The 27321-nt window shown below is 45.4% G+C and overlaps 1 protein-coding gene across 3 annotated transcripts in view; it reads right to left on the reverse strand.

The window, feature by feature from the left end:
- The window catches only part of CERCAM (cerebral endothelial cell adhesion molecule), a 60743-nt gene that overhangs the window by 20351 nt on the left and 13071 nt on the right, over positions 1 to 27321 (reverse strand). The window contains exons 1-6 of one of the 3 annotated variants that reach the window (XM_083597326.1): positions 11509 to 11819; positions 5787 to 5897; positions 5096 to 5213; positions 3877 to 4011; positions 1676 to 1880; positions 563 to 682 (exon numbers count right to left, since the gene is read on the reverse strand). In XM_083597326.1, the coding sequence (XP_083453452.1) occupies positions 563 to 682; positions 1676 to 1880; positions 3877 to 4011; positions 5096 to 5213; positions 5787 to 5897; positions 11509 to 11759 (940 nt within the window). In that variant the 5' untranslated portion in view covers positions 11760 to 11819. Of the gene's footprint in view, positions 1 to 562; positions 683 to 1675; positions 1881 to 3876; positions 4012 to 5095; positions 5214 to 5786; positions 5898 to 11508; positions 11830 to 27321 lie in introns of those variants that run through there. The other 2 variants (XM_083597324.1, XM_083597325.1) reach the window with 2 other exon arrangements.

The raw sequence follows: 27321 nt of genomic DNA on the forward strand, positions 1-27321 counted from the left end.
CATTGACGGCTTTATAGGTCAAAACCAGCACTTTGAATTGGACCAGAATTGGCATAATATGCTCAAACCTATCTTGAACAGGTAAACCAGAGAAAGATAGGAGGCCATTACCAACTAAACTCTACTCAGAGCATACCTACTAAAATTAATGGGCGCAACTTATGGTGCTTCCAGACAACCTGCTTACTGAGCATTCATCCCCATTTGTTTGCAGGGAGGTTAGACGCTGTTGCACCAAAGCAAATGCGATCCCTCACTTTTCTTACCACCAAAAAGTCTGATCTTTTGGAGAAGCAGGTTTGCAGCACACGCCCTCCCAATGGAATTTGATTATGCAGCCTGAATTTGCCAGCACATGACTGAATCACACCTGAAAATAGTGAGGGTCTGGAAACTCCTTTAGTCATGGACATTAATTGCAATGGGTTTGCTCTGAGTAGAGCAAGCACTGGGTACATGCCATCAAGCATAGGCCTATCAAGGTCCCGCAGCCAGGAAGAAAAATACCCTACAATAACCCCCAAGAAAGATTCTCTGGTGGGCTAGGGCAGTATTAACTCACCCATTGCCTCCAGGATCAGGTGCACAAAGTTGATGCTCTCATCCTCCAGCGTCTGGTGAGATTTCACGGGGACATTGATATATCCAAACCGCTGCTGGTTACATAAGTACATCTGGGCTCCTGTACAGGAAACAGAATAATAACTTAAAAGTATGCTGCTTGACAATTCTATGGTTCTGTAAACGAGCATTTAAGATAAAGTCCAAACAATTGCCACATCGCCAGCAGAGGCTCCTTGACAGTGGAATTCCTCTGCTCCGCCCAATGCCACACCAGACTGCCGTGCTCTTCTGCACACCTTGGTAGACAGAGCATGGGCTGTCCATCTCCCTTTTTTGCTTGCCCCAGTTTGAATCAAACATTAGAAAAAAATCAGGGTGAAATGGAGCCTCCATGTCCAGTAGCAGTATAATGCTAAACACGAGCTGCAGGGAGGGGGGAACAGAAAAGGGCTGATACTTTTATGCTGTTTGAGGGGCTTCCCAGAGGCACCTGGTTGGCCACAGGTACCTCTGGACTAGAAGGGCGTCTGGTCTGAAAAGTAGGGCTCTTATTACAGTGGACCCTCTGGATACGAATTAAATTCGTTCCAGGGGTCCATACATAACCTGAAAAGTCCGTAATTGGAGGCGCCACTTCCGCGCACGTGCGCGGTGCACAGAGCGCTTCTGCGCATGCGTGTGCAGCGAAACCCGGAAGGACAGTCATACCTCTTGTCACGTTCGGTTCAGGTTACGTCTTTTCAGGTTGCTTCCCGTGGCGACCTGGAAGTACCGGAAAGGGTTACTTCCAAGTTTCGCCACTCACACATGTGCAGATGCTCAAAATGACGTCACGTGCATGTGCAGAAGCAGTGAATCACGACCTGCACAGACGCGGGTTGCGTTCTGTTCATGTTGCGAATGGGGCTCCGGAATGGATCCCGTTCACAACCAGAGGCACCACTGTATACATTTCCGGGTTTGCTGCGTTCACAACCCGAAAGTTACGTATCCAGAGCGGTACATAACTCGAGGGTCCACTGTATTATCAAGCACTTTCTGGACATGTGGAAACTCTATACAATTGCTGGCCATGATGGTCTGCCTCCCCCTTTTCCTTCCTCACTCTCACCTGCAGTTTGGCAGGAGTACGCAAAAACAATGATGTCATCAAATGGCCAGGTATAGCTGGGATGGGGCGGGTGAAAGGCCAGGTCAGCAGTGTCGTCCTTCCGCAGATCAATCAAGAAGGCGGCGTAGACCATGGAGACAGCAAAGCACCCGACCCGCTGCCTGTTCTTGGTGGGGAAGTAGTCTGCTGTCCTACGGTAGTAACCCTGGAATGTGCGAGAGAGTCTCATAACCCAACATAGCCCAGTGCCATGCCAAGAACTGCCTGCCACCCAATTAGGAAACCATAACTCAAAACAGGAAAGGTCCGGCAGCAATGGAGGCTGGTCCACCAATCACAGCCGCTAAACCTACCACCTGCATCTTACTTAAAATTAGCCCGGGGGGCAGGGATGGGGGGCAGCATTGCCTGTTTATCCTCCTTAGAGTTGTATCCAACCAAATCCTACTCAGAGGAGACCCGTGAAAATTAATGTGCCACTGCGATCTTGACTCTGCTATTATAACCGAAGAATTTCAAGGGGTACCAATTGGTTTCTGGGCCCAATGCAAAGTGCTGGTTTTGACCTATAAAGCCTTAAATGGCTCAGGACCACAATACACCAAGGACCCCTTATCTCCATATGAACCTACCCGGACCCTGAGATCATCCTCTGAGGCCCTTCTTCGTGTGCCTCCTCCACAAGGGGTGTAGAGGGTGGCAACATGAGAACAGGGACTTCTCTGCAGTGGCTCCCCGTCTGTAGAGTGCTCTCCCCAGGGAAGTTCACCTGGCACATTCCTGATACACCTTTAGGCGCCAGGCACAAACGTTCCTCTTATACCAGACCTTTGGCTAAACTGACATCTGATGTGATTTTAAATGTGTTGTGGATTATTGGGTTGTCTTTGTTTTTATTATGTATTCTGTGTTTTTTTATATTGTGATTTTATGTTGTGAACCGCTCCGAGCTCTATGGTTATAGGGTGGTATACAAATTTAATAAATAAACAAACAAATAAAACGTGCATTGCCTTTAGTGGACCTACTCTGAGTAGGACTAGCACTGAATGCAACGCTTGGGGCAAAACTATAATGACGTACCTCCACCTCTCATTCGTTCTGGCTCTGCCTACTGTGTGTCTATGACCCTCAGCAGTCACCCAACAGGTCTGAAGGAATTTCAAGCAGGGCTGTGCCTTTTGGGAAAGGTAAGTGGAGAGGGGCAAGTGTGGAAGGAACACCAAGGATGTACTGCCATGATCCAATGGACCAGAGACTTCAGCTGGCACAGAACGCAGAGGTCCGTATGCTGGAGGGAGCTCAATGCTTAGAGTACACTAGGTTTACATCAACTGCACACAATGCAAAGTGTTGGTTTTTACCTTTGAAGACCTAAATACTCCGGGGCCAAGTTATTCCATGGACCACTTGCACCCATACGAGCCTGCTATAGAGACCCCCTTCTTGCAGACCTGCCAATCAAGCAGGTGGGAATAGGAGGCAGAGCCTTTTGGGTGGTGGCTCCTCACCTATGAAACTCCCTTCCCCAGGAGGCAGGTTTGGCCCCATCCCAGTTTTCTTTCAAGCAGGCCACACACACATAGGGTTATGTCCAACCTATTCACAGTCCTATTCACAGTAGACTGGCTGAAGTTAATGGACATTCCTTAGGTCCCTTAACTTCAGTAGGTCCACTCCAAGTATAACTTAGTTAGATACAACTTGTTGCTTTTTCAATCCACTTTAGCTCGCGTAGCTGGTGGTTTTTCTAAACCTGCTTTTTAAATTCACTCTTTGATTCATTTATAAATCACCTTCTGCATTTGCATCAAGGTGATTCACATAATTTTTTTTAGCATAGTTTTAAAACGTTGCAAAAATAAGAACAACTTAAACAGGCTTTGAAACAAAAATGTTTGTAGAAATAAATATCTTCAGTTGTTTCCAGAAAGAACAAATAGTGGGTGACTTCAGTCGAAGCCTTGCTGTATTTATGATATATATTTGTTTTTATATTGCTCTGGTGGTGCATGCATTTTCACTTGCTGAATTAACTCTGTTGTCTCTTTGTAGTGTACCTGTGGTCCTCCAGATGTTGAGCAATGACTCTCATCACCCCTGGCCACTGCCCTACATTACCTGGAGGGCCACAGATTTCCTGCTCGTGCAATAAATAAATCCTGCAAATCTGCTCAAGCACCTCCACCAAACGGGCTTACCTGAGGAGTAATCCCACACCAGAAGTTGGAGTAATAGGTCTGAGAGTCCAGCATGGGAGCAACAACAGATTTGTTTTGTGCAATGAGGAACTTCAGAGTCTGGTCATTTGTCAAGATGCTGTCCGTGTCTGTGAACTGGGGACAGAATTAAAAGTGCACACTTTTATCTTGACTGAAACCATGTCTGAAAACTAAACCCCACCCCTGAGGGAGCCTGGCAGGCACAACTGAACTGAAAAATAGCCTGCATGGATAGAAAAATCTCACCAAGTGATCCAGTGGATTTAAAAAGGGCCCAAGAAGAGGAGCACCAAGCAGTCAAGGTTGGAAGGTGTGAGGCAAGATGTACATTTGAAGAAAACTAAGGAAGGAAGTTGTCTGTGGGCAGGTGACGAGGAAGAAAGCAGGGTGCGGGATGCCCTTGGTTTGAGGGGGAAGGAAATAAGGTGACACAGGAGCCCCCGACACACACCCCGCAACCTGGACTCCATCTCTCATCAGCTCCAGTAGCCACTATGACCAAAGGTCAGGTTTCATTTATCTGCTAATTAGTGGCTAGGAGTATTGCTTTAATTGTATGAATATCAAGCCAGGCTGAACTGATACTACCCTTGCTGGTATCTTTCCCGGGAAAATCAGAGGCTCACCATGTCAGGTTCCTATTGGAAGACCGGACAAATGCTACAACATTAGCAGTGGCAAAGTTTTTATTGGTGGTTGCAAGAACCAATGATCCCTATATTCTGAACAAAATGCTTGTTTAACCTGGAGGTAGGCTGTATGAATTGTGTATTGCTTTGTAACGATTTGTTGGGTCTCTGAACCTTAATAAAGAGAGAGAGAGATTGTATGAATATTGCTAAAGTTGTTCACTACCATTTATGCAGCTGGCATGTTGCTTCCATTTTACAAAGTTGTACATTATGTGAAATATTAACATATTATATGATCTTGCCCTCCCTCCCTCAGGGTATTATGTATGTGCATACATATGTCTTTCTCTACTGTAAGTCTCTTGGAGACCTTCCGGATAACAAGCAACAAATAAGCATGATAAGTAAATAAATAAATTGTGGCAGCAGCATTTGTAGAGCACCATGTTGAGGAAGGCTGAGGTAGTTGAGAATCAGGTCCACCCAAAAGTGTCTTCTGGCGTGGAAAGAATGGAGGAGACTCGTGTTGGACATTTTCCCACCTCCAGATGATCAGACTGACTTACCAAAATGTAATCAGCTCGCTCAGATCGGGCAAAGCTCAGAGCTTCCTGTTTGAGCCTCATTACGTGCTCAAAGCGTGCGTCGCTCCAGTGTTTGGGCCCGTGTTCGTCAGGATAAGAGCTGCAAGAGGCAAGATAGTAAGCAGAGAGTGCAAGGCCTGTTCCTCTCCCCTTTCCTTTGCGCTGAAGTGCCTATTTTATGCAAGCCTTCAGTTTAGCACAGCCCTTTCATACTGTAGTTCCAAGAAACATACGAGCACATTTAATGGTTCACTGGAGGGAATTAGAGAATTCTGTAGATGGGAAGATCCCCGTGAATAAGCCAACTCAAGTTCTCTACCCTAAAAAGGGATCATAGCGTAAGAGCATGGGGGAATGGCAACAAAATGTTGCAGCATGGTGCACAGTCCCCCTAGGCCTGATCTGGCTTCAAGGCTCCATTTATGTTCCTTAAGAGGGTCTGAAGGCATTCTACCAACAGTTTTTCCTACAGCAACTCGCATTGCCTCTGAACGCAGATCTTCCTATTGACTTTTCCGCAAAGTTACAGCTGCACCACATCAACCTTCTAAGAAGTACTGCAATTGTTTCTGGGTATCCAAATCCACCGTGATCTTCTTTAATTCCTGACCTATGCATGCTTCTCAATTATTTATGAAATTCAAGTAGGTCGGAACGAGTATTCCAAACTTACCTGGGCTCATCTACGGATCTCCACTCGATGTGCCGGTAGTGGCCTTCCACCGCAGTCAGCCATTCATGCAGTATTTCTGTTGTGTTGTCCACATTGTGGTCAGTGGCGCACCTGAGAATCCAAATTGCAAGTGAGGGATCTGTTCCTCCTCAATTCACCGTTAGCCAATTTTACCCAAAAGCTGGCAGAAACAGCAAAGAGGGGTCTCAAAGGGGACCGGTGGTGGTAGTTCGCAACTAGAAATCCAAGGCTGCCTGTAGCCTTCCAGTTGGTTTGTCCGGCTGCTGTTTGCCATGCACAAAACATCGGCACTTTATGTCAGCAGAAAAACCCACTGGAACTGTAGCTAGCTGGAGTCCAACAGTTTAATTTAATTACAGTGGTACCTTGGGTTACACACGCTTCAGGTTACAGACTCTGCTAACCCAGAAATACAGTGGTACCTCAGGTTAAGTACTTAATTCATTCTGGATGTCCGTTCTTAACCTGAAACTGTTCTTAACCTGAAGCACCACTTTAGCTAATGGGGCCTCCTGCTGCTGCCGTGCCGCCGGAGCACGATTTCTGTTCTTATCCTGAAGCAAAGTTCTTAACCCAAGGTAATATTTCTGGGTTAGTGGAGTCTGTAACCTGAAGCATCTGTAACCCGAGGTACCACTGTAGTGCCTTGGGTTACGTACTTTGCTTCAGGATGAGAACAGAAATTGTGCTCTGGTGGTGCGGCAGCAGCAGGAGGCCCCATTAGCTAAAGTGGTGCTTCAGGTTAAGAACAGTTTCAGGTTAAGAACAGACCTCCGGAATGCATTAAGTACTTAACCTGAGGTACCACTGTATACACATTATTGGTGTGTATATACTCTGTGTATATTTGATACCTTGGGATGGCAGGCATGATGCAAGTGGAGGAAGAAGTGGAAACTGCAATGTGGAAGGCTCTTATTCGGGGGACCAGCCAACCAGGCCCTCTTCCAGCACACTCCATTCCATTCTCCACTTGAACATTTGGGAACAAAAAACAGAAAACCTGCCAGGTCAGTGTGGGTTTACCCTTTTTTTATTTTGAGTTAGAATAAAGGCAACCTGGACTTGAAAGCTGACAAACCCTCTCATCTACTGCAAGGTCCTCTCAGTGCTGGCTAGGAAATCTGCAATTTAGACACTATTGCAACCCAGTCAGTTCTTGAAAATTACATGTTAATTTCCCAAAGGGCTCCTGACTAGAGCATGGCTATGCCAGCACATCATCTCTGAGCATATTTATAGCTAGCGGCATGTATTCTTCGCCAAAACTTGCACTAGCTGGCATGGGCACTTTTTAACAGACCTTCCAAAGCAGAGATTGGGGGATCTGTGGTTCTCCACTGGTCTATAACTCCTATCATCCCGACCATTGCCCATGCCTTAAAATGTGCTCCATATTGCTCCTTGGCAAGTGGGGCTAATATTGGGCACATCCTAACGCAGGAATCGAAGTCAGTGTGAATTAGTCTGCAAGCCCTAAGTGGATCACCCAATGACACGATGAAGCAGGGTGGATTTGATTTAAATCAAATTGGTTTAAAACACGATTTAAATCACGATTTAAATCACTAGTCAGTAAGACTTGATTTAAATCATTATTTTTACAGAAAGACTCATTCTTGCTGGTATAATCTTAATATTTACAACCAGATGAAGATTTCATTTTTGGAATAATAAATTTTCAGAGTAGTTTTTACAGTTATATCAAAAATTACTGGTTCTGTGTATATAAATTTGCAAAGGAACAATGAGATTAAGGTTTTTTTCTCAACTCTGTATGTTTATTTTATAATATTTTTTCCTGTGAAGGAAAGGCACGTTATCTCTGCAGACACAAATTCACACTTTTGAGAACTGCAAAAACAAGCATCTGTGATAATATCTTCTCATTAGAAAAACTGCCCCAAATAATCTTACGGAAACCTCTGGAAGAGCATGACATTGTGAATGGATTAGTGGAATTCATTTAGCAAAAAAAATTAAACATTGCATATAAAGCCTCATGCTGCATAATTAAAAACAAATCCTTATTTCCTGATGAATAAAAAGCAGCACTCTGAACAGGGCTCAGAAGCCCCCAGTGCAGCCACAGCAGAGCCAGTGGTACATGGCGAGACTGCTTCCGTTCCTATCTCAGAAAGAAATGTATGCAGACAATTTGGGAAACTTTTTCCAATCCCGAAACAAACCGCAATGTATCTCAAGGTAGTGAAATGTCCCCAAAACAAAGGCAGGTGTGTGGTATCCAAAGAAGGACCCATGAGTCTGCTTCCTTAGATTGGTTTCCAGAAGGGAAGTGTTGTCAGCCCACCACAGCAAAAAGAGAAAGGAGAAAAAACACCAGAGTCTTGTGGCAAAAATTTATTAAGACAGACGCTTTTGTGGTCCAGAGTCCTTGCCATATTGTTTCCCTGCAACCTCAATCCTCTCTCTTCTCTCCTGCCAACGATGCTGGTATATACCGTATTTTTTGCTCCATAAGACACACTTTTTCCCTCTAAAAAGTAAGGGGAAATGTGTGTGTGTCTTATGGAGCGAATGCAGGGGGGAGGCAGGCAGGAAAAGCCCTCAAGCTCCGCGTGGCTCTTGCGGGCTTTTCCCCAGGAGAAAAGCCCGCAGGAGCTGTGCGCTCCTTAAAGGGTGTACGGCTCCTGTGGGCTTTTGCGGGAGGTGGGGGAATTGCCATAGCCGTGCACAGCCTCTCCCAGCCAGAGAGGCTGCGCGCGGCTAAAGTAGCCAAGACAGCGAGCAGGATCCGGCCGGGAGAGGCTGCGTGCGGCTATGGTAGAAGCCAAGACAGCCAGCGGGATGGATCCCGCTCGCTGTCTTGGCTTCTTTGCTCTTTGGGGCTGGGGGGGGTTAATATTTTTTTCTTGACTTCCCCCTCTAAAAACTAGGTGCGCCTTATGGTCCGGTGCGCCTTATGGAGCGAAAAATACAGTACATTTGCAAATTTAGGATTACACTTCATGGATCTAAAAAAACAGACTTCCATCTGCATGCGCTACAGGAATCCCAGAAAGGGAGTTCTCTCTGCCGTGCCACACGGACTCCCTCCAGCAATGCTGAACAAGCCAAGAGGCACAGGTCCAAGAACGAAACTCGAGGAAAATTAACTTGGTTTAAAAGAAAGAACAGATGCTAATATATAGCAGATTAAATTGCAGGTCTAGGATGCCATCTCTCCCGAACTGGACTGAGACATCATTAAAAGGCTTGTGCATCAGTTTAACAGAGACAGCAGATGGAAAACAGCTCATGAGCTCTTAAAAAAGAAGATTTATACTACGAGGGTAAGGTTTCCTACAAGATCGTAGAATAGGCTATAAAACACGCCTGAAACGGAGAAGCTTTGGAACAGAAAGGGAGGGAATTCTGTTGTCTCTGCAGATTACTGAAACATGGGGTGGGAGGCTGGAGCGGAGCAGTCCCAGCAAGGTTAGGGAAATGGGGCAGTAGGGGGTGGAAATAAAAAGGCAGGCAACAAGGAGGGCTCTCTGGATGCCATTCAACAGGGGTGGGGGGAACATGTGACCTTCCAGATGTTGGACTACAGCTGCCATCATCCCTGGCCCTTGGCCATGCAGGCTTTTGGGGTTGAAGGGAAGAGCTGGAGTCCTACAAAAGCCAGAGGGCCACAAGAAATAGCTAGGAGTTGGAAAACAGAAGACCTGCCCTGTCGCTTGACTCATGGTCTGCATGGATATGGACTACCGGGCTGGCAGAAAAAACTGACATGCCAACTGTGAGCGACCAAAGAAAAATTAGACCAGAATAGGCAGGAGCACCATGAGAAGAGACAGAAACAGTAAGAAAAGTCACACTTACTGGCCAAAGGCAAGTTTTCATGTTCAACCAAGTGCCAGCATGCAGTGCTGAAACAGCTTTCTGTAGCCTCCATAAGGACTAGAGACTAGAAACGTACTTTTTAAAGTTATAAAGCCTAAAGACCACCACAAACACAGAGACCTATATTTGGAGAGACTTCCAAATCTTCCATGCTATGTGTCTTAACGATCCTCTGTAATTCATTATAGCTGCTTCCAGCCTTTATGGAACAGTGGTCATGCTACATTTTGTTCCATTGGTTTATCTGTTTACCCCACCCCTGAGGTAGAGGTGAAGGGAAGCAGCCACTGCTCAGGATCTGCTACCCCTCTTAGGATCCCCAGGCTTCCCAAATGTGTAGCCTTGCAGGTATTACGCTGGACGCAAACTCCCATCACAGCTCCTCCCACTGGCCATGCTGGCAGGAGCTCATGGGAACTGGAGTCCAGCAGCGCCCACAGGAACACAGGTTTCTTATTCCTGCCACAGAAGCCTCCACCCTAAAATGTTGGTGTGGTTCCTGCAGCTCCAGTGTAACTAAAAAAACTTGCCATTCTAGCCTGGGGATGAGGAAACTGTGGTCACCTGGGTGTTGCTGGCCTACAAGTCCCACCATCCCTGGCCACAGTAGCAAGGGCTTATGGGAGCTGGAGCTCAGCAGCATCTGGAAGGCTACAGGAACCCTGTCCTAGCATGTCAACATAGCCCAAAGCATTTTAACACTTTTGATTACAACCACCCCTGTGTATCCTTAGAGAGGGCTTATATGTACACAAAAAACTTCTAGAACTTTTGTTCCTTCCAACGGGAGGTTTCCCTCCTCAAAGAGGGAGGGGGTACATTAAAGAGAAAACATGTGTTGGGGGATGCATTCGGCAACCATTTCCTGACCTCATCAGTGCCCACCTCTATAAAATGAGGTCTTCTAAGAGGGCACCAGCTCTCCCCACTGATCTGCATCATAGGAGGAACATCTGTGTAGCCTTTCAGATGTTGGAGGCCTCAGCAACTGGAGGGCTGCATGTCATAGCTGTCAACGTTTCCCTTTTTTTAAGGAAAATTCCCTTATTCCGAATAGGATTCCTCGCAAGAAAAGGGGAAAGTTGACAGCTATGCTACACGTTCCTCACCTCTGATCAACACAACAACAGCTCCATTAGATCCCATTGGGTCTGGAAGGATCATGGCCAGGTCAGCCCTGAAAATGGGCAGCTGGCCCTGCAAAAACAACACCACCACCTCAACACAAGTAGCAGCAACAACAAACTAACACTCTAGGAGACAGCCCAGACACCGTGCAAAACTCAGCACTCCTTGTTCAGGCACCCCAAAGAAGACTTCCAGAAATGTACATGCTCCTGTGCCCCCACACTAGACACCAGAAGTAATCAGGACTCACCCCAAATCACGCTCACCTATATACTCCAAAAGCATGCCCTGCAGGGCGGCAGAGCCTCTGAGGACCTGCTCCTCCCTAGACACCCATAGCTGCCAACGTTTCCCCTTTTTAAAGGGGAATTCCCTTATTCCGAATAGGATTCCTCGCAAGAAAAGGGAAAAGTTGACAGCTATGCATCCTCCCCCCACGCTGAGGTCCTGAGGCACACCTTTGCACGGCCTTGCACTACAAACCTTGCACTAACACTACAACTGGCGATACCTACCACCACACCAAAATTAACTAGGTTCCCCCACAACTAACCCTCACGCTCATAAACACTTTTCTAGGGCGTCTCGAATCAATCCCAAATTGGGCTGGGAAGGGGGAACCCCCCAAACTCCATTCTGTCCCCGCTTGCCGCCGCCTCCCCCGCCCCCCGCCCCCCAAAGGCAGTCAGCGTCAGCGCAACTTAAAAGTTGCTGCGCCCCTTACCAGATGGAGATGCGCTCTTTGGGGTAATCCATGCGCTCCAGGGCTCCCAGGTAATGGGGCAGAGAGTGCTGGGAGTTGCGAGCCAGAATAGCGAACACCACGGTTGGAAACTCCTCCCGCGGTCCGGCAGGGCTCCCCGTCCTCTCAACATCCTCCCCCTCCTCACTGGGCGGGGTAGAGACCCCCAAACCGGAGCGCAGAAGGAGAAGCAGGGCGCAAGGGAGAAGAGACGCGGCCGCGGGAGAAACCATGTCTCGGAGGCTGCAAAACTTATGGGCGCGCAGGGTGGGGGCGAAGACCGACGTTTGGGAGGGGAGAGGCGAGGAGAGGGCCAAGGGGGCGGGCCCAGGACACGGGAGGGGGCGGGGCCGAGAAACCCAACATTTTAGTAAATCGCCTTAAGTTGAATCATAGAGCTCAATGTTGTCTGCTGCTTTCCAGAATTTCAGGCAGGGAGATTCCCCCCCTCCCAGCCCAGGGCCTGAATGCTTTGGAATACCGGTTGCTGGAAGCCACGAGTTGGGAGAGTGCTCTTTTGCGCTCCAGTCCTGCTTGCGGTGTTTCCATGGGACATCTGGTTGGGCCCTGTGAGAAGAGGGTGCTGCACTAGATGGGCCATTGGCGCGCGCACACACATCATCATCATCATCATTATTATTATTATTATTAGTAGTAGTAGTAGTAGTATTAGTATTAGTATTAGTATTAGTATTAGTATTAGTACCCCGCCCATCTGCCTGGGTTTCCCCAGCCACTCTGGGCGGCTTCCAACAAAGACAAAAACACTAAAATCTCACACATTAAAAGCTTCCCTGAACAGGGCTGCCTTTAGATGTCTTCTGAATGTCAGGTACAGTGGTACCTCGTGTTACGTACTTAATTCGTTCTGGAGGTCCGTTCTTAACCTGAAACTGTTCTTAACCTGAGGTACCACTTTAGCTAATGGGGCCTCCCGCTGCTGCCATGCCACTGCCGCGCGATTTCTGTTCTCATCCTGAAGCAAAGTTCTTCACCCGAGATACTATTTCTGGGTTATCAGAGTCTGTAACCTGAAGCGTCTGTAACCTGAAGCGTATGTAACCCGGGGTACCACTGTAGTTGTTTTTCTCTTTGACATCTGGTGGGAGGGCGTTCCACAGGGCGGGTGCCATCACCAAGAAGGCCCTCTGCCTGGTTCCCTGTAACTTGGCTTCTCACAGTGAGGGAACCGCCAGAAGGCCCTCGGCGCTGGACCTCAGTGTCCGGGCTGAACGATGGGGGTGGAGACGCTCCTTCAGGTATACTGGGCCGAGGCCGTTTAACACACACACCATCATCCCCAGTCCAGAGCCAGAAAGAAGCATCACAGCAAGGGAGACCCACCCATGAGGCAAGGTGAGGTGACTGCCTCAGGCAGCAGGATCCACAGGGGCAGCACCTCCAGCCTCTAAGGCAGGGGTGCCCAAACTTTTTTCAAAGGGGGCCAGATTTGATGAAGCGAACATGTGTGAGAGCCGACCAGAGTTCTGACCATTTTTTTAGGATTGAACTTGTTGAGCTTTTATTAGGTGTTTTGTTTTTTTTGGTTATACATTTTTATTAATTTTTTTAAACATATCATTTTCAACAGTCATTTAACATACTTTCTTATCTATACAATACTTTGGACTTCGGTCAACAACCTCTGAAGATTTTCCATTCTTTATCACTTATTCTGCATTTCTTAATTTCTCTGTTACTTTTAATTATCCTTAACTAATAATTCTCTTCATAGTCTTCCTTGCAATATTTCACATAGTCCTCCTTACAGAACGTATTGCAGTCCTACTAGCGTAATCTGTTTGTTACAACTGCTTTTCAAATAGTTCAAATATTTACTCCAGTCTTCTAAGAATCTCTGGTCCCAAAGGTTTCAAACCCTGCCTGTTAATTTATCTAACTCTGCATAGTCCATTAATTTCATTTGCCATTCTTCTTTCATCGGTAATTCTTCTCGCTTCCATTTTTGTGCCAGTAGTATTCTTGCTGCTGCTGTTGCATATAAAAACAATTTACAATCCTGTCTGTTAATATCCTCTCCTACAATGCCAAGTAAAAATGCTTCTGGGTTTTTTTTTTAAATAAATGTATATTTCAACATCTTTTTCATCTCATTAGATATCATTTCCCAGATGTTTTTCACTTTCTTACATTCCCGAGCTTTTTTTAAGGATTTTTACCCCAGGAGATAAACTGCCACAGGGGCCGGATTAAATGGACCAGAGGGCCGAATTAGGCCCCGAAACGGACTTTGGATATGCCTGCCTAAGGAATGTGTCACCTGCCACATCTGCCGCCATGACAGCAGCAACGGCCCCTCAGCAGCCTCTTGGCAAATAGAATGTGCTGATGGCCTCCTCCCTCCCTTGTTCCCAATGTTGATCTCCACTCACCCCTTCTTCCCTGGCTAGGGGGTGGGGTGCTATTTTGTTGTTCACCTCAGGACCCAAAATGTATTGGACTGGCCCTGCATCACAGCCACTGAAATATACTCGGAGTCGAGCTGCGGTGCTGTGTGTGGCGGTCAGCTCAGCGGAATCCCACCTTCATCGCCAGTGAAATATACTTGGAGTTGAGGGTGGATTTCATGCTCTTTATTCAGCTCATAGTGGTGAGGAGGAATGGAAGTTCCCCCAGAATGTCTGCTTTATATACATTATTTACACAATGGGCCCCACGTGATTGGCTAATTCCGGGAGCCTCCTATTTGCCAATCAGGTTGCGGATTCACTTCCACCTGGAGCTGGATTGGGTGGCTCGTGCACACCAATCAGACTGCTGCATTCTGAATCCTATTGTTCTAGGACCAATCAGACTGCTGCATTCTGGATCCTGTTGTTCTAGGACCAATCAGACTGCTGCATTTTGGATCCTATTCAGTACGTAACAGCCACCATCAAAGTGCCTAGCTAGGCAAGGGCCTGCTCAAGACATCATGGCACCAGAGGCAAACCACAAAATGGGGATGCCACCCCACCCCTCCAGCCAGGGAAGAAGGAGTGAGTGAAGATCAACATGGATAACATCAGGAACAAAGAAGTGGGGATCAAATCAACCTTACCTGACAATCAATGCGGAAATCAAAGGCCATCTTGGGGTGGGGGGTGGGGAGGAAAGGACTCACACTGAATCACACCGGGAGAGTGCAAATCCCAGCAGACTCTGGAAGGGAACCTGCCCACACCATTTCTTCCCTAAAGGTAGGAGACCAGCAGCACCTTTTCGCTGAAAGTTCACTGTAGAGACTGCACTGGAGGTGGCTGCTGGGGGGGGGCAGATCCAGCCTCCAAGGAGTACACTATCAGCAAACCTTTTCAGCGGGGGGGGGGCAGTCCACTGTCCCTCAGACCTTGTGGGGGGCTGGGCTATATGTTGCCATGATTATGACCCACATTTTTGGCCAAAAAACCTTATTGGGACCAACCCCAACGTTGCCGAAATGTTTTTTTTTGGGGGGGGGGTGTTCCCTCATACACCCATGCTACTTCCTTTGGGTTTTACGTGTTGACATTTATTATTTCTCTCGTAAGAATTATTACATGCCCTGGAGAACACGTACGCAGGGCCGTCTTAAGCATATCTGGTGCCGTGGTGCAAAGTTCCCTCCAGTGCCCCCCCCCCCCGTTTCCCAGAGGTTTTTTTTTTAAAAAAATATATTTATTAGGGTTTTCCATTTTATACAAACAAAGAAAAAAAGAAAAAAAAATTGAGAAGAAAAAATATTAAAAACACATAAATTTCATAACTTATTTTTCAATAACATATTTCCCTGACCTCCTCATGCCTCCCCTTCTTGTATTCCAGTTCAAATTGTTCATCCAGCAAATCCTTATCTCATAGCATTATAGCTAAAAACCTTATTTTCTATCCATCTTCTTAAATTATTATAACTTATACTTTTACTTATATACAAAGAAAAAGAATAGTTTTTTCATATTCTTTTGTACCATTACAGCTAATAACCCCTTAATTTCAATCCAACATCACTCAATATTCCTTAATATTACAGTATTTTCGCAAATAGTCTTTGAATTTCTTCCATTCTTCTTCTGCCGACTCTTCTCCCTGGTCCGTTTCCCAGAGTTTTTTTAGGGAGGATGGCACTGCCGGTGGGGCTGGAGGAGGTGGGCAGCAGCTGGAGGGTGGCTCCTCCAGTGGGGAAGAGGTGGAAGCTGGACGCAGCACCTCCTGGCTCAGCTGGCAGCTTCGTGCCGCAGTGGCCATGGCAGACGGAGGCAGGCGAGGGCAGCAAGCTGATGCCGGGTGGCGCCGCGTCCAGGCTCCTCCTCTTCCCTGGCGCCCTCCAGAACTTGGCGCCCTGCACCACTAGCCTCTATGGGTAAGACTCCCCTGCATGTGCGCATGCGTGGGTGAAGGGAAAAGCCGGCGCTGCTGAAGCAACAACGTTCTTTTCCCCGCACGAGGAAGACGAGGCGGTGGCTATTTACCTTTCCATGGCTTGCACCATGTAACTAACAAGTGGCCTCCCCAGCAGAGCACAGAACTGCTTGAGAGTGCAGCCGTCCAGGTGCTCCCTGCCTCCTCAGGTGGGAAGCACCGCCGCCACAGACACCAGTGGGCGTCACTCCCAAGGTGCCTCCGAGCCCCTGCCTCCACAACTGCTTTTTCTGAGGTCAGTCGCTGGCAGCTCCATGGTGGAAATCTGAACTGTGGCTCCTTTTCCCTCTTCCCCACTCCAGAAGGAAAGAATGCTGTGCGCATGCGATGGATGGAGAAGGGGCTTGTCTCGAGCAGCCGCCCGCCTCACTTTTGACCCCCAAGCCTGGCTGAGTTGCAAAAACCATTGTGCGCATGCTATGCTGGCTGCCTGGATTCCCAGACTGTCCGCAGGCCGGATCTAGAAGGCAGTTGGGCCTGATCTGGCCCGCGGACCTTAGTTTGCTGACCCATGCTACAGACACTATGGTGGTGGCGGCGGCAGCAGCAGCAGCAGCAGCAGCAGCAGCACGGGAGACATTCCTTGGAGGGCAGATCTGCTGCCTCTGTGGATCCTGCCGCCTGAGGCAGGCGCTTCACCTTGCCTCATGGGTGGTCTGGCCTTCTGCCAGACATACGTGCTTGGGGAAAGCTCATGGAAACACTCACCCATATTAGAAGCTGGCTGACAACCAGGATGGCATGGGTCTATCCAGTTTCTATAGGAGCTCTTCTGGCTCTTCCAGATGACCTGTTTATTCAGCAATCAAACTAATTTGTTTGCATGGAGGCTAGACAACGTTGGCTATTTACAGTATTGAGCATTCATTCAGTTTTGTTTGCAGAGTGTTTAGATGGTGCTGAGTTATCCCATCCCTTCCAGTGCATTTTGCCGTCACTTTCCTTACCTTACCTTCCTTTCCTATCTTTTGAAGATGTCAGTTCCTTGCACAAGACCACCCAATCCAGTACAAATGCACAAACTTTATTTCCTGGCACATGATTGCGTCCCACCTAAAAACAGCAAAAGTCTGGAAGCCCCCTCAGTCTGACCTGAATCATTGCTGAAGCTCCCTGCTCCACCACACTCACTTTCCAGAGTTTGGAAAACCCTTCCAGACTCCTGTTGCCTGATTCTGCTACATGTCCAGTTAAGACCTGAATACGACACTCCGTTGCAGGAGCAAGGCATTAGAAGAACACTTAACACACATTTAAAGCACAGAGCTTTGCTCGAAGAACCTTGGGAAAGGTAGTATCCCTTGCAGAGCAGTAACCCCCAGCATCCTTAGCAAACTACAGTTCCCAGGTTTCTTCCCAGTATGAGTGTGACCTGGAAAAACAGTGTGTGAGTGGCAGAAAATTGTGATGGGCTTTTGAACTGACATATTACTATCTAACCACACCAGCTTTTGTGCAAAACACGGGTTGGGTGGCCTGTTTTAAGTGGTTGTTCAGAAGGGGGGGAGGGTGTCTTAGTTCCACACTCTTCCCGTCTGCTCTTCCCATTCACCCCTCACCTCCCTCAAATGATGTTTGGGTTCAGCAAACTCTTCTCCCAGTAGGGTGCTGCCATCTAGTGACCACCATTGCATCCTGCTTTGAGTTAAATTCCCCCCCCCCCCAGGCTGTTTCCACGCAATGGATTTCTTGAGCATTTATCCTGATTGACTGGTCTGCACAAAGTTTGTGAGGCAAGTTAGATGGTGTCTGCTTTTTACTTGAGCGTTTGTTCTGATTTGTTTGCATTTATATGGTGTCACACCAAGGCAAGACGTATCACGCCACTTCCCAGTGTGTTTTCCTGTTGCTTTCCCGTTGGACTCTCTTTCATTGGAGATTTTTAAGCAGACTTTGGATGGCCTCGTGGATGCTTTAGCTGAGATTCCTGCATCACAGGTGATTAGACCAGATGACCATTGGGGTCCCTTCCAAGTCTACAATTCTATGATTTCATGATTCTGTGACACAGAACAGGGAGGATTTGCTATCCCCTCAGAAAGGTAAAAGGTAAAGGTACCCCTGCCCGTACGGGCCAGTCTTGACAGACTCTAGGGTTGTGCGCTCATCTCACTCTAGAGGCGGGAGCCAGCGCTGTCTGCAGACACTTCCGGGTCACGTGGCCAGCGTGACGAAGCTGCTCCGGCGAACCGGCACCAGAGCAGCACACGGAAACGCCGTTTACCTTCCCGCTATAAAGCGGTACCTATTTATCTACTTGCACTTAAGGGTGCTTTCGAACTGCTAGGTGGGCAGAAGCTGGGACCGAAAGACAGGACCTCACCCCGCCGTGGGGATTCGAACCGCCGACCATGCGATCGGCAAGTCCTAGGCGCTGAGGTTTTACGCACAGCGCCACCCGCGTCCTTATCCCCTCAGAAAACAGGAATGCATTTCAACATTATCTCAATAGAATAGAAGACTGGACTCTAACAATGTGAAGCTCAACAGAGAATGGGCGTAGCCAGGATTTTTGTTGTGGGGGGGCAGAACCGATGTGATCGGTCAGTTAGTTAAGTATTTGGTAAGAGTTCATCTGTCTCTTCTTTATCTAGGAATTTTGAAACAGGTGTGCATCTATCTGGGACCAGTAGATGGTGCTAATGTACCAGGTCCAGCAACACACATGTTGCATGAAGACGCATCAGTTCCAAAGGGATCCAATCAGGCAAGATGTGCTATTAAGATTTTATATATCTATCTATGACTCTTGCCTCTGGCATTGGGGATCGGAAGCATCTGATTCTCTCTCTTAACTCTACACTTAAAAAAAATATAACAATAATCATTTTTTCAATACAAACAACAACCGCAAAAGGCACATACAACACAAACCATAACAACACTGATAACACAGTTTGACGATTCAGATTTGAATACACTGATATACCTATGACTACACCTTTTAAACAATATTTTCCCACCTCTCTCTCCTCCCCCTACTTCCCACCACTATCCGCCTTATCACTTAAATATTCCTTCCAGATTTCTTCATATTTATCCATTCTTAATTTGCGTCGACATGCAATTCATTCGTATGTAGCCAATCTGTCCATATTGTCAATCCATGTGGGCCCAAAAAACTTTGAGAGATTATTTTGAAATAAATATGAACACTAATGTAGAAAAAAGAGTAATCTGGGACGCAAGCAAAGCTGTTATGAGAGGGTTTTTGATACAACAGAATGCAATAAAGAAGAGAAGTCAAAATGAGAAGAAAGATAAAATTTTGGAGAAAATAAAAGAATGCGAGAAGAAATTGAGGGTAAAACCAAAATCGCAGGAGATTTTGAGAGAAATAAAATTATATCAAGTACAATATATGGAAATGATGAATCAGGAAATAGAATGGAAAATTAAACAAATGAGACAAAAAACATTTGAATCAGCTAATAAATGTGGGAAATTGCTGGCTTGGCAAATGAAAAAAAGACAAAAATTAAATACTATTACAAATTTAGAAGTGGAAGGAAAGAACATACATAACCCAATTGAGATTAGAAATTGTTTCCAGAGGTACTTTAAACAATTATACTCACAAGGGCCACAGAAAGAAATGGACATAGACCGATTTTTGAAAACAAATGGATTACAAAAAATCTCTCAAGAAAGTAAATTAATGTTGAACCATAAAATATCTGAACAGGAAGTAGAAGGTGCCATTCAAAATATGCAATTGGGCAAATCTCCAGGACCGGATGGGCTGACTTCTAGATATTATAGATCTTTGAAAGAGTGGTTAATACAACCTTTGAAGGAAGTCTGCAATGAAATTCTGGAAGGGAAGAGGGCACCAGAGTCATGGAAAGAGGCGTATATTACACTTATACCGAAAATAGAGACTGAAAAGACTCAGCTTAAGAACTACCGCCCTATATCGTTACTTAATGTGGATTACAAAATTTTTGCTGACATTTTGGCCAAGAGATTGAAAAAGGTATTGATGGAAGAGATTCATAAAGATCAAGCGGGCTTTCTCCCGGGAAGACATTTGTCTGATAATTTGAGGAACATAATTGATATTTTGGAAAAACTAGAAGTGAATATAAACACTAAAGCAGTTCTGATATTTGTGGACGCGGAGAAAGCTTTTGATAATATCTCTTGGAGTTTTATGAAAAAGAACCTACAGGGGATGGGGGTAGGCCAAGGTTTTGAAAATGGTATAGGTGCAATATATTCTGAACAAAAGGCTAAATTAATTGTAAATAATGTGGTGACGGAAGAATTCAGGATAGAAAAAGGGACACGACAGGGGTGCCCAATCTCCCCATTGCTTTTTATATTGGTCCTGGAGGTTCTGCTGAATATGATTAGAAGGGACCGGTTGGTTAAAGGTATACAGGTCGGAGCCAAACAGTACAAATTGAGAGCATTTGCAGATGATTTAGTATTGACGTTACAGGAGTCAGAATCTAGTACTAAAAGGGTTTTAGAACTAATTCAAGAATTTGGTCAAGTGGCAGGATTCAAACTGAATAAGTCAAAAACTAAGGTTTTAGAGAAAAATTTAACACCGATTGAAAGAGAGAGGTTTCAGAATGAGACAGGTCTGACTGTGGTTAAGAAAGTGAAATACTTGGGGATTAACATGACAGCAAAAAATGGGAACTTATTTAAAGATAATTATGAAAAATGTTGGACGGAAGTGAAAAAAGACTTAGAAATTTGGTCAAATTTGAAGCTTTCCTTGTTGGGTCGAATTGCAGCTATAAAGATGAATGTATTGCCTAGAATGCTGTTTTTGTTTCAAACACTGCAAATTGTGGACAAGATGGATTGTTTCAAGAAGTGGCAGAAAGATATCTCTAGATTTGTCTGGCAGGGCAAGAAGCCCAGAATAAAATTCAAGATATTAACTGATGCAAAGGAAAGGGGTGGATTTGCCCTGCCAGACTTTAAACTTTACTATGAATCAGCAGCATTCTGCTGGCTGAAAGACTGGCTGCTTCTTGAGAACACAGACATTTTGGATTTAGAAGGTTTTAACAATGTTTTCGGGTGGCATGCATATTTGTGGTACGACAAGGTTAAAGCACATAAAGCATTTAAGAACCACATTGTAAGGAAAGCTTTGTTCAATGTTTGGATAAGATATAAGGATTTATTGGAAAATAAAACCCCAAGGTGGCTGTCACCAATGGAAGCAAAAGCCCAGAAAAAGCTCAATATGGAGGCCAAATGGCCGAAATATTGGGAAATTTTGGAACAAGAGGGAGATAGACTAAAACTGCAGAATTTTGAGAAACTAAAAAACAAAGTGCGAGATTGGCTTCATTATTATCAGATAATGGAGGCATATAATCTGGACAAGAAAATTGGCTTCCAGGTGGAAAAATCAAAATTAGAAACAGAACTGTTACAACCCAAAACTAAGATTTTGTCAAGGATGTATAACTTGCTGTTAAAATGGAATACTCAGGATGAAACGGTGAAATCTGCTATGATTAAATGGGCACAAGATGTCGGACATAACATTATGTTTGCTGACTGGGAACAGTTGTGGACCACAGGTATGAAATTTACGGCATGTAATGCCTTAAGAGAGAATATTATGAAAATGATATACAGGTGGTACATGACCCCAGTCAAGCTTGCAAAAATATATCATTTGCCCGATAATAAATGTTGGAAATGTAAAGAAACTGAAGGTACATTCTTTCACCTTTGGTGGACGTGCCCAAGAATTAAGGCTTTCTGGGAAATGATCTATAATGAAATGAAAAAGGTATTTAAATATACCTTCCTGAAGAAACCAGAGGCCTTCCTTCTGGGCATTGTCGGCCAATTGGTGCCAAAGAAGGACAGAACTTTTTTTATGTACACTACAACAGCAGCAAGAATACTTATTGCAAAGTATTGGAAGACACAAGATTTACCCACTTTGGAAGAATGGCAGATGAAGGTGATGGACTATATGGGATTGGCAGAAATGACTGGCAGAATCCGAGACCAGGGAGAAGAGACGGTGGAAGAAGATTGGAAGAAATTTAAAGACTATCTACAGAAATACTGCAAAATTAATGAATGTTAGAATGATGTTAGATAGAAATTAAGTGGTTTCCAGCTGTAATGCTTTAAGAATATGGAAAAAGGGTATAAATAGGTAAAAACATAATTAAAATGATCTTGGATTGGAAATAAGTGGTATTAGCAACAAAGTTAATAAGAATATGCAAAAATGAATTGATAATGGATGAAAATACTGAGTTATAAAATGTTAAATTATAGAGATAAGATAAATGAAAGAGGGTAAGGATTTGCTGATTTAATTATTTAAATGCGAATACAAGAAGGGGAGGTGTGAGGGAGTCAAAGAAACAAGCAAATGAGTTTTAAGTTATGAAAAAGAATTGTTTTTAATTTTTCTTATTTTTTCTGTGTGTTTATTCTTATTCTTTTGTTTTTTTATTATGTGTTTTTGTATATTTGTTTTTGTAAAATCTTAATAAATATTTCATAACAAAAGGAAAAAAAACAAAAACAAAAACATATTGTCAATCCATGTGCTCAATGGAATCTTTTTGTGGCTCTTCCACTTCATCAAAACAAGTTTTTTTGCTTCTAATATAGCACAGTACATCCAATTTTTTTTACCCCTTGTAATCTCCCATGTTTCCAGAATATAATTTAGAATTAAATTAAATTCCCCTAAATAACAATTTCTTTTTATTACTCTTGCTCTCTTAACTCTACGCTTGATGAGTAGGGGTCCAGCAATGTGTTGTGTGTGTTCTGCTTTGGTCCCAGTTCATAGAATCATAGAATTGCAGTGTTGGAAGGGACCACGAGGGTCATCTAGTCCAACCCCCTGCAATGCAGGAATCTTTTGCCCAACGTGTGGCATGAACTCGCAACCCTGAGATTAAGGGTATCACTCTCAACTGACTGAGCTATCCCATAGTGACCACTAGGATCCATTCATTTATTGAAATTATTTAATGTCCACCTTCACTATGAGGCACAAGACTGCTCACAAAAATGCAAACAATAAGAACATTCTTTTCTTTTCTTTTTTTAGAAAAAAGAAATGTAGTACTAATATAACAGATTAAAGGGACATGAGAGTGCCCCTTTAATTAAGGCAAGTAGCAAAGAAAGAAAAAGTTCTATATTCAAAGTCCCCAAGTCCAATGGCTTGTAAAAATGGCACATATTGAACTAATCACTATAGAGTAACATATTGTTAATGAGTTGGGAGACCCCTCCTAAACCCTAGAAATTAATAAATAGTAGGATTTTTATTATTTGGAGTATCGAAGGGAAGATTGGAGGCCAGTGGAAAAATATAAGGCTTCCTTTCCAAACCTGGGCCTCACCTGGGATAGAGGCATTAACATGACAAAAGGTGTTGATGACCCATCTAAGAGAAATATTGGGCCAGGGCAGACAGAAGGTTGCCAGGCTTACTGGGTGGGAAGTGACAGGAAAAGAAGGTCTTTCGCAAGGTGTGCTGGGAAGAAGAGGGGAGAGAACAGACAGAGATCCATCTTGGGCAGGCTGGCTGAAGACACATCTTCAAAGTCCTACAATTTATTATTTTCTAGGGTTTGAGGGGATCCCCCTCCCCAACTCAATACTAATTTAGGCCAGGCATGTGTTGTATGTTTATGTGTAGCGTAGGCCATGAAAGACACTCTCTAAAAGGCGCTCAAAAGGACTTACATACAGTGGTACCTCGGATTAAGAACTTAATTCGTTCCAGACGTCTGTTCTTAACCTGAAACTGTTCTTAACCTGAGGTACCACTTTAGCTAATGGGGCCTCCTGCTGCCGCTGCACGATTTCTGTTCTCATCCTGAAGCAAAGTTCTTAACCCGAGGTACTATTTCTGGGTTAGCAGAGTCTGTAACCTGAAGCGTCTGTAACCTGAAGCATCTGTAACCTGAGGTACCACTGTATTTTGATGACTGAGCTCACAAATCTTGCCCCATATGCCTTGTGTGGCATTGGGAGCAAAGCAGTGGTATTGTGGAGGAAGGCACTAGTCTTAGCCCCTTTCACTTATTTGCTTCTTCTCAACTGAAATGTCAGACCAACGCATTTTATTCCCCCAAAAGCATATCAAGGTCAAAAGCATGCCCAAGCATCTTGCATCTTCCATCATCATCACCTATTATTATTATTATTATTATTATTATTATTATTATTATTATTTCTATGCCACTCTTCATCCAAGAATGACAGGGCATTTACAATATAAAAACACAAAACTATATTCCATAAGGTAAAGGTAAAGGTACCCCTGCCCGTACGGGCCAGTCGTGACCAACTCTAGGGTTGCGCGCTCATCTCGCTCAAGAGGCCGGGAGCCGGCGCTGTCCGAAGACACTTCCGGGTCACATGGCCAGCGTGACGAAGCTGCAGCTGGCGAGCCAGCACCAGCGCCGCACACGGAAACGCCGTTTACCTTCCCGCTATAAAGCGGTACCTATTTATCTACTTGCACTTAGGGGTGCTTTCGAACTGCTAGGTGGGCAGGAGCAGGGACCGAAAGACGGGAGCTCACCCCGCTGCGGGGATTTGAACCGCCGACCTTACGATCAGCAAGTCCTAGGCACTGAGGTTTCACCCACAGCGCCACCCGCGTCCCCTATATTCCATAGTAACAAACAAAAACAACACTCCCAAAACACACACAGTTTAAAAGGCATATATTGTTTAATTAGTCCAAGGCATGCCTGCTGGTGGAAATCTCAACATGCTAGGGAACCAAGATTTTTCTCTTGTTCATCGTTTTGCAGTTCCAGATCCAGAATAAGACATTTTGAATTCTCAAAACATTCAGATTTACTGCAATGCCAGCAGAAGGATTGATGACTGAAGGCAGACTGAAAGAAGGCATACTGAAGGATGTCTGCCTCCATTGTTAGAGCTGCAGAATTTGGGGTGCCAGTCTCTTCTCTCTCCACCCCCAAAAAAGTTTTGTAAACCTATACAGTGGTGCCCCGCAAGACGAATGCCTTGCAAGACGGAAAACTCGCTAGACGAAAGGGTTTTCCGTTTTTTGAGCTGCTTCGCAAGACGAATTTCCCTATGGGCTTGCTTCGCAAGACGAAAACGTCTTGCAAGTTTGTTTCCTTTTTCTTAACACCGTTAATACAGTTGCGACTTGACTTCGAGGAGCAACTCATAGAACGCAGTGTACATAGTAGCCTTTTTTGAGGTTTTTAAAGACTTTGGTGATTTTTGAAGCTTTTCCAAAACTTCTTTTGCAGCCATTTGGTAAGTTAAGCTTTTAAAACTTTTTTGGGGGGTTTTGGATTTTGGGTTGGGGTGTTTGGAATTCAAGGACTTGGTGTTGGGGAGGGGTTTGCAAGAATCTGGAAGCTTGTATGTTTTTTTTCTGCATTTTTATGATTTTTTGTGACCATTGGGGCACTCTGCTGTTTTTTAAAAAAAATTCTGGATTTGAATTTCTGTGTGCTGGGTGGCTGGGGGAACAGTTGGGGAGGGGTTTGCAAGAATCTGGAAGCTTGTGTTTTTTTCCCTGCATTTTTATGATTTTCTGTGACCATTGGGCCACTCTGCTGTTTTTTTTAAAAAATTCTGGGTTTGAATTTTGAAATGCTCTTTACAGTATGTGTGACTTTAAAGAGCACTTAATAAACTCTTGTTGTACCAAATTTGGCTTTGTTTGGAGTTTTTTTGACCATAGGAACGCATTAATTGATTTTCAATGCATTCCTATGGGATTTCGTGCTTCGCAAGACGAAAAATTCGCTAGACGAAAAAATTCGCGGAACGAATTAATTTCGTCTTGCGAGGCACCACTGTAAAAGCAACTGGAAAAGGGCAGGAAAAAGAGACCAGAAGAAGCACAGGAGAACAAACTGAGGATGACATTCTGAAGATGCCCCAGAGAAACCAGGAGAGCAGGAAGAATGGTAATTTTATAGCAAGCATCTAGGGTGCTTTTAGTGTGGGAGATCAAGTCTTCCCACAGTACAGTTTTGTTTCGTTTTTGTTGTTGTTCTTTGCAGCATTGGCAACAAAAAGCCAGTCCCTCCCCAATTTAATTCAGATTCAGATTTATTTTTTTTTGGTAGAAACACACTAAAATAAAAAGGAGGGGAGGCCACTTTGCAACATCTCAGTGACCCATTTACAGTATTACACCTGAGCCTGGAAGCAAGCCAAGTATGGAGGAAGCACTCTTGTTGCCTTCCGCAGCTTTTCCCATCACCAATTTTGACATTTGGACAGCTTTACCAAGTGAACCCCCCTTCCCCCAATTTGCTAAGGATTCACTTGGTTATCCTAACACAACAGTGCCCACCTCAGCTGTTCTTTCTTGCAGTCCAAATATTCCTAAGATCAGAAAGCAGGAGCAAAACGCAGTAATCAAAATATTGTAACTTGCTCCAGATTTCTGGAAGATCTGTTCAGTTTTGGCTGAGCACCCACCTGTTCCTTCTCTCTGACTTGGTCAAAGGATATTCTTTTGGAGATGTCAAGATAATGGCGCCATGTCATAACCAGGTTATTTTTAGGTGAGTTTTACCGTATTTTTCGCCCTATAGGATGCACTTTTTCCCCTCCAAAAATGAAGGGGAAATGTGTGTGCGTCCTATGGGGTGAATGCAGGCTTTCGCTGAAGCCTGGAGAGCGAGAGGGGTCAGTGCGCATCGACCCCTCTTGCTCTCCAGGCTTCAGGAAGCTATCCACAAGCCTTGCAAGCCCAGCGGGAGTTCCCGTCGGGCTCCCAAGGCTTGCGGATAGCAGCCTGCATCCCGAAGCCTGGGGCGCACTGCACAGTGCGCCCCGAGCTTCGTGCAGATATCGGGCAGCCCCACAAGCTCGGGGGACAGCGGGGAGGCGGAGAGCCGCCATCCCGCTATTCCCCGACCTGGTTTGGAGGCTGGCGGTGGGGAGAAGCGGGCTTCTCCCCAGCACCAGCCCCACAAGCTCGGGGGACAGTGGGGAGGTGCAGCGCACCTTCCCGCTGTTCCCCGACCTGGTTTGGAGGCTGGCGCTGGGAGAAGCGGGCTTCTCCCCACCGCCAGCCCCACAAGCTTGGGGGACAGATATCCGCAAGCCTGGGGAGACCGGCGCGACTTCCCGCCAGGCTCCCTAGGCTTGCGGATAGCAGCCTGTTCTGGGGTCGGGGGAAGCTTGTGCATCCCCCGCCCCAGCCCCGCGCCTGGGGGAAAAAATAATTTCCCCCCTTTATTTCCCCCCCAAAAAACTAGGTGCGTCCTATGGGCCGGTGCGCCCTATTGGGCAAAAAATACGGTATTCTCTTCTCCATCTGGATCATCAGAGAGCGATCCCTTTTACAAACATAACCCCTTTCAAATATCTAAGCTCTCCCACCTGTCCATAACTATTTGCCATATAAATAGTCACCTATTCAGG

This window comes from Podarcis filfolensis (assembly GCF_964270895.1).
Source record: "Podarcis filfolensis genome assembly, chromosome: Z".
NCBI lineage: Eukaryota > Metazoa > Chordata > Lepidosauria > Squamata > Lacertidae > Podarcis > Podarcis filfolensis.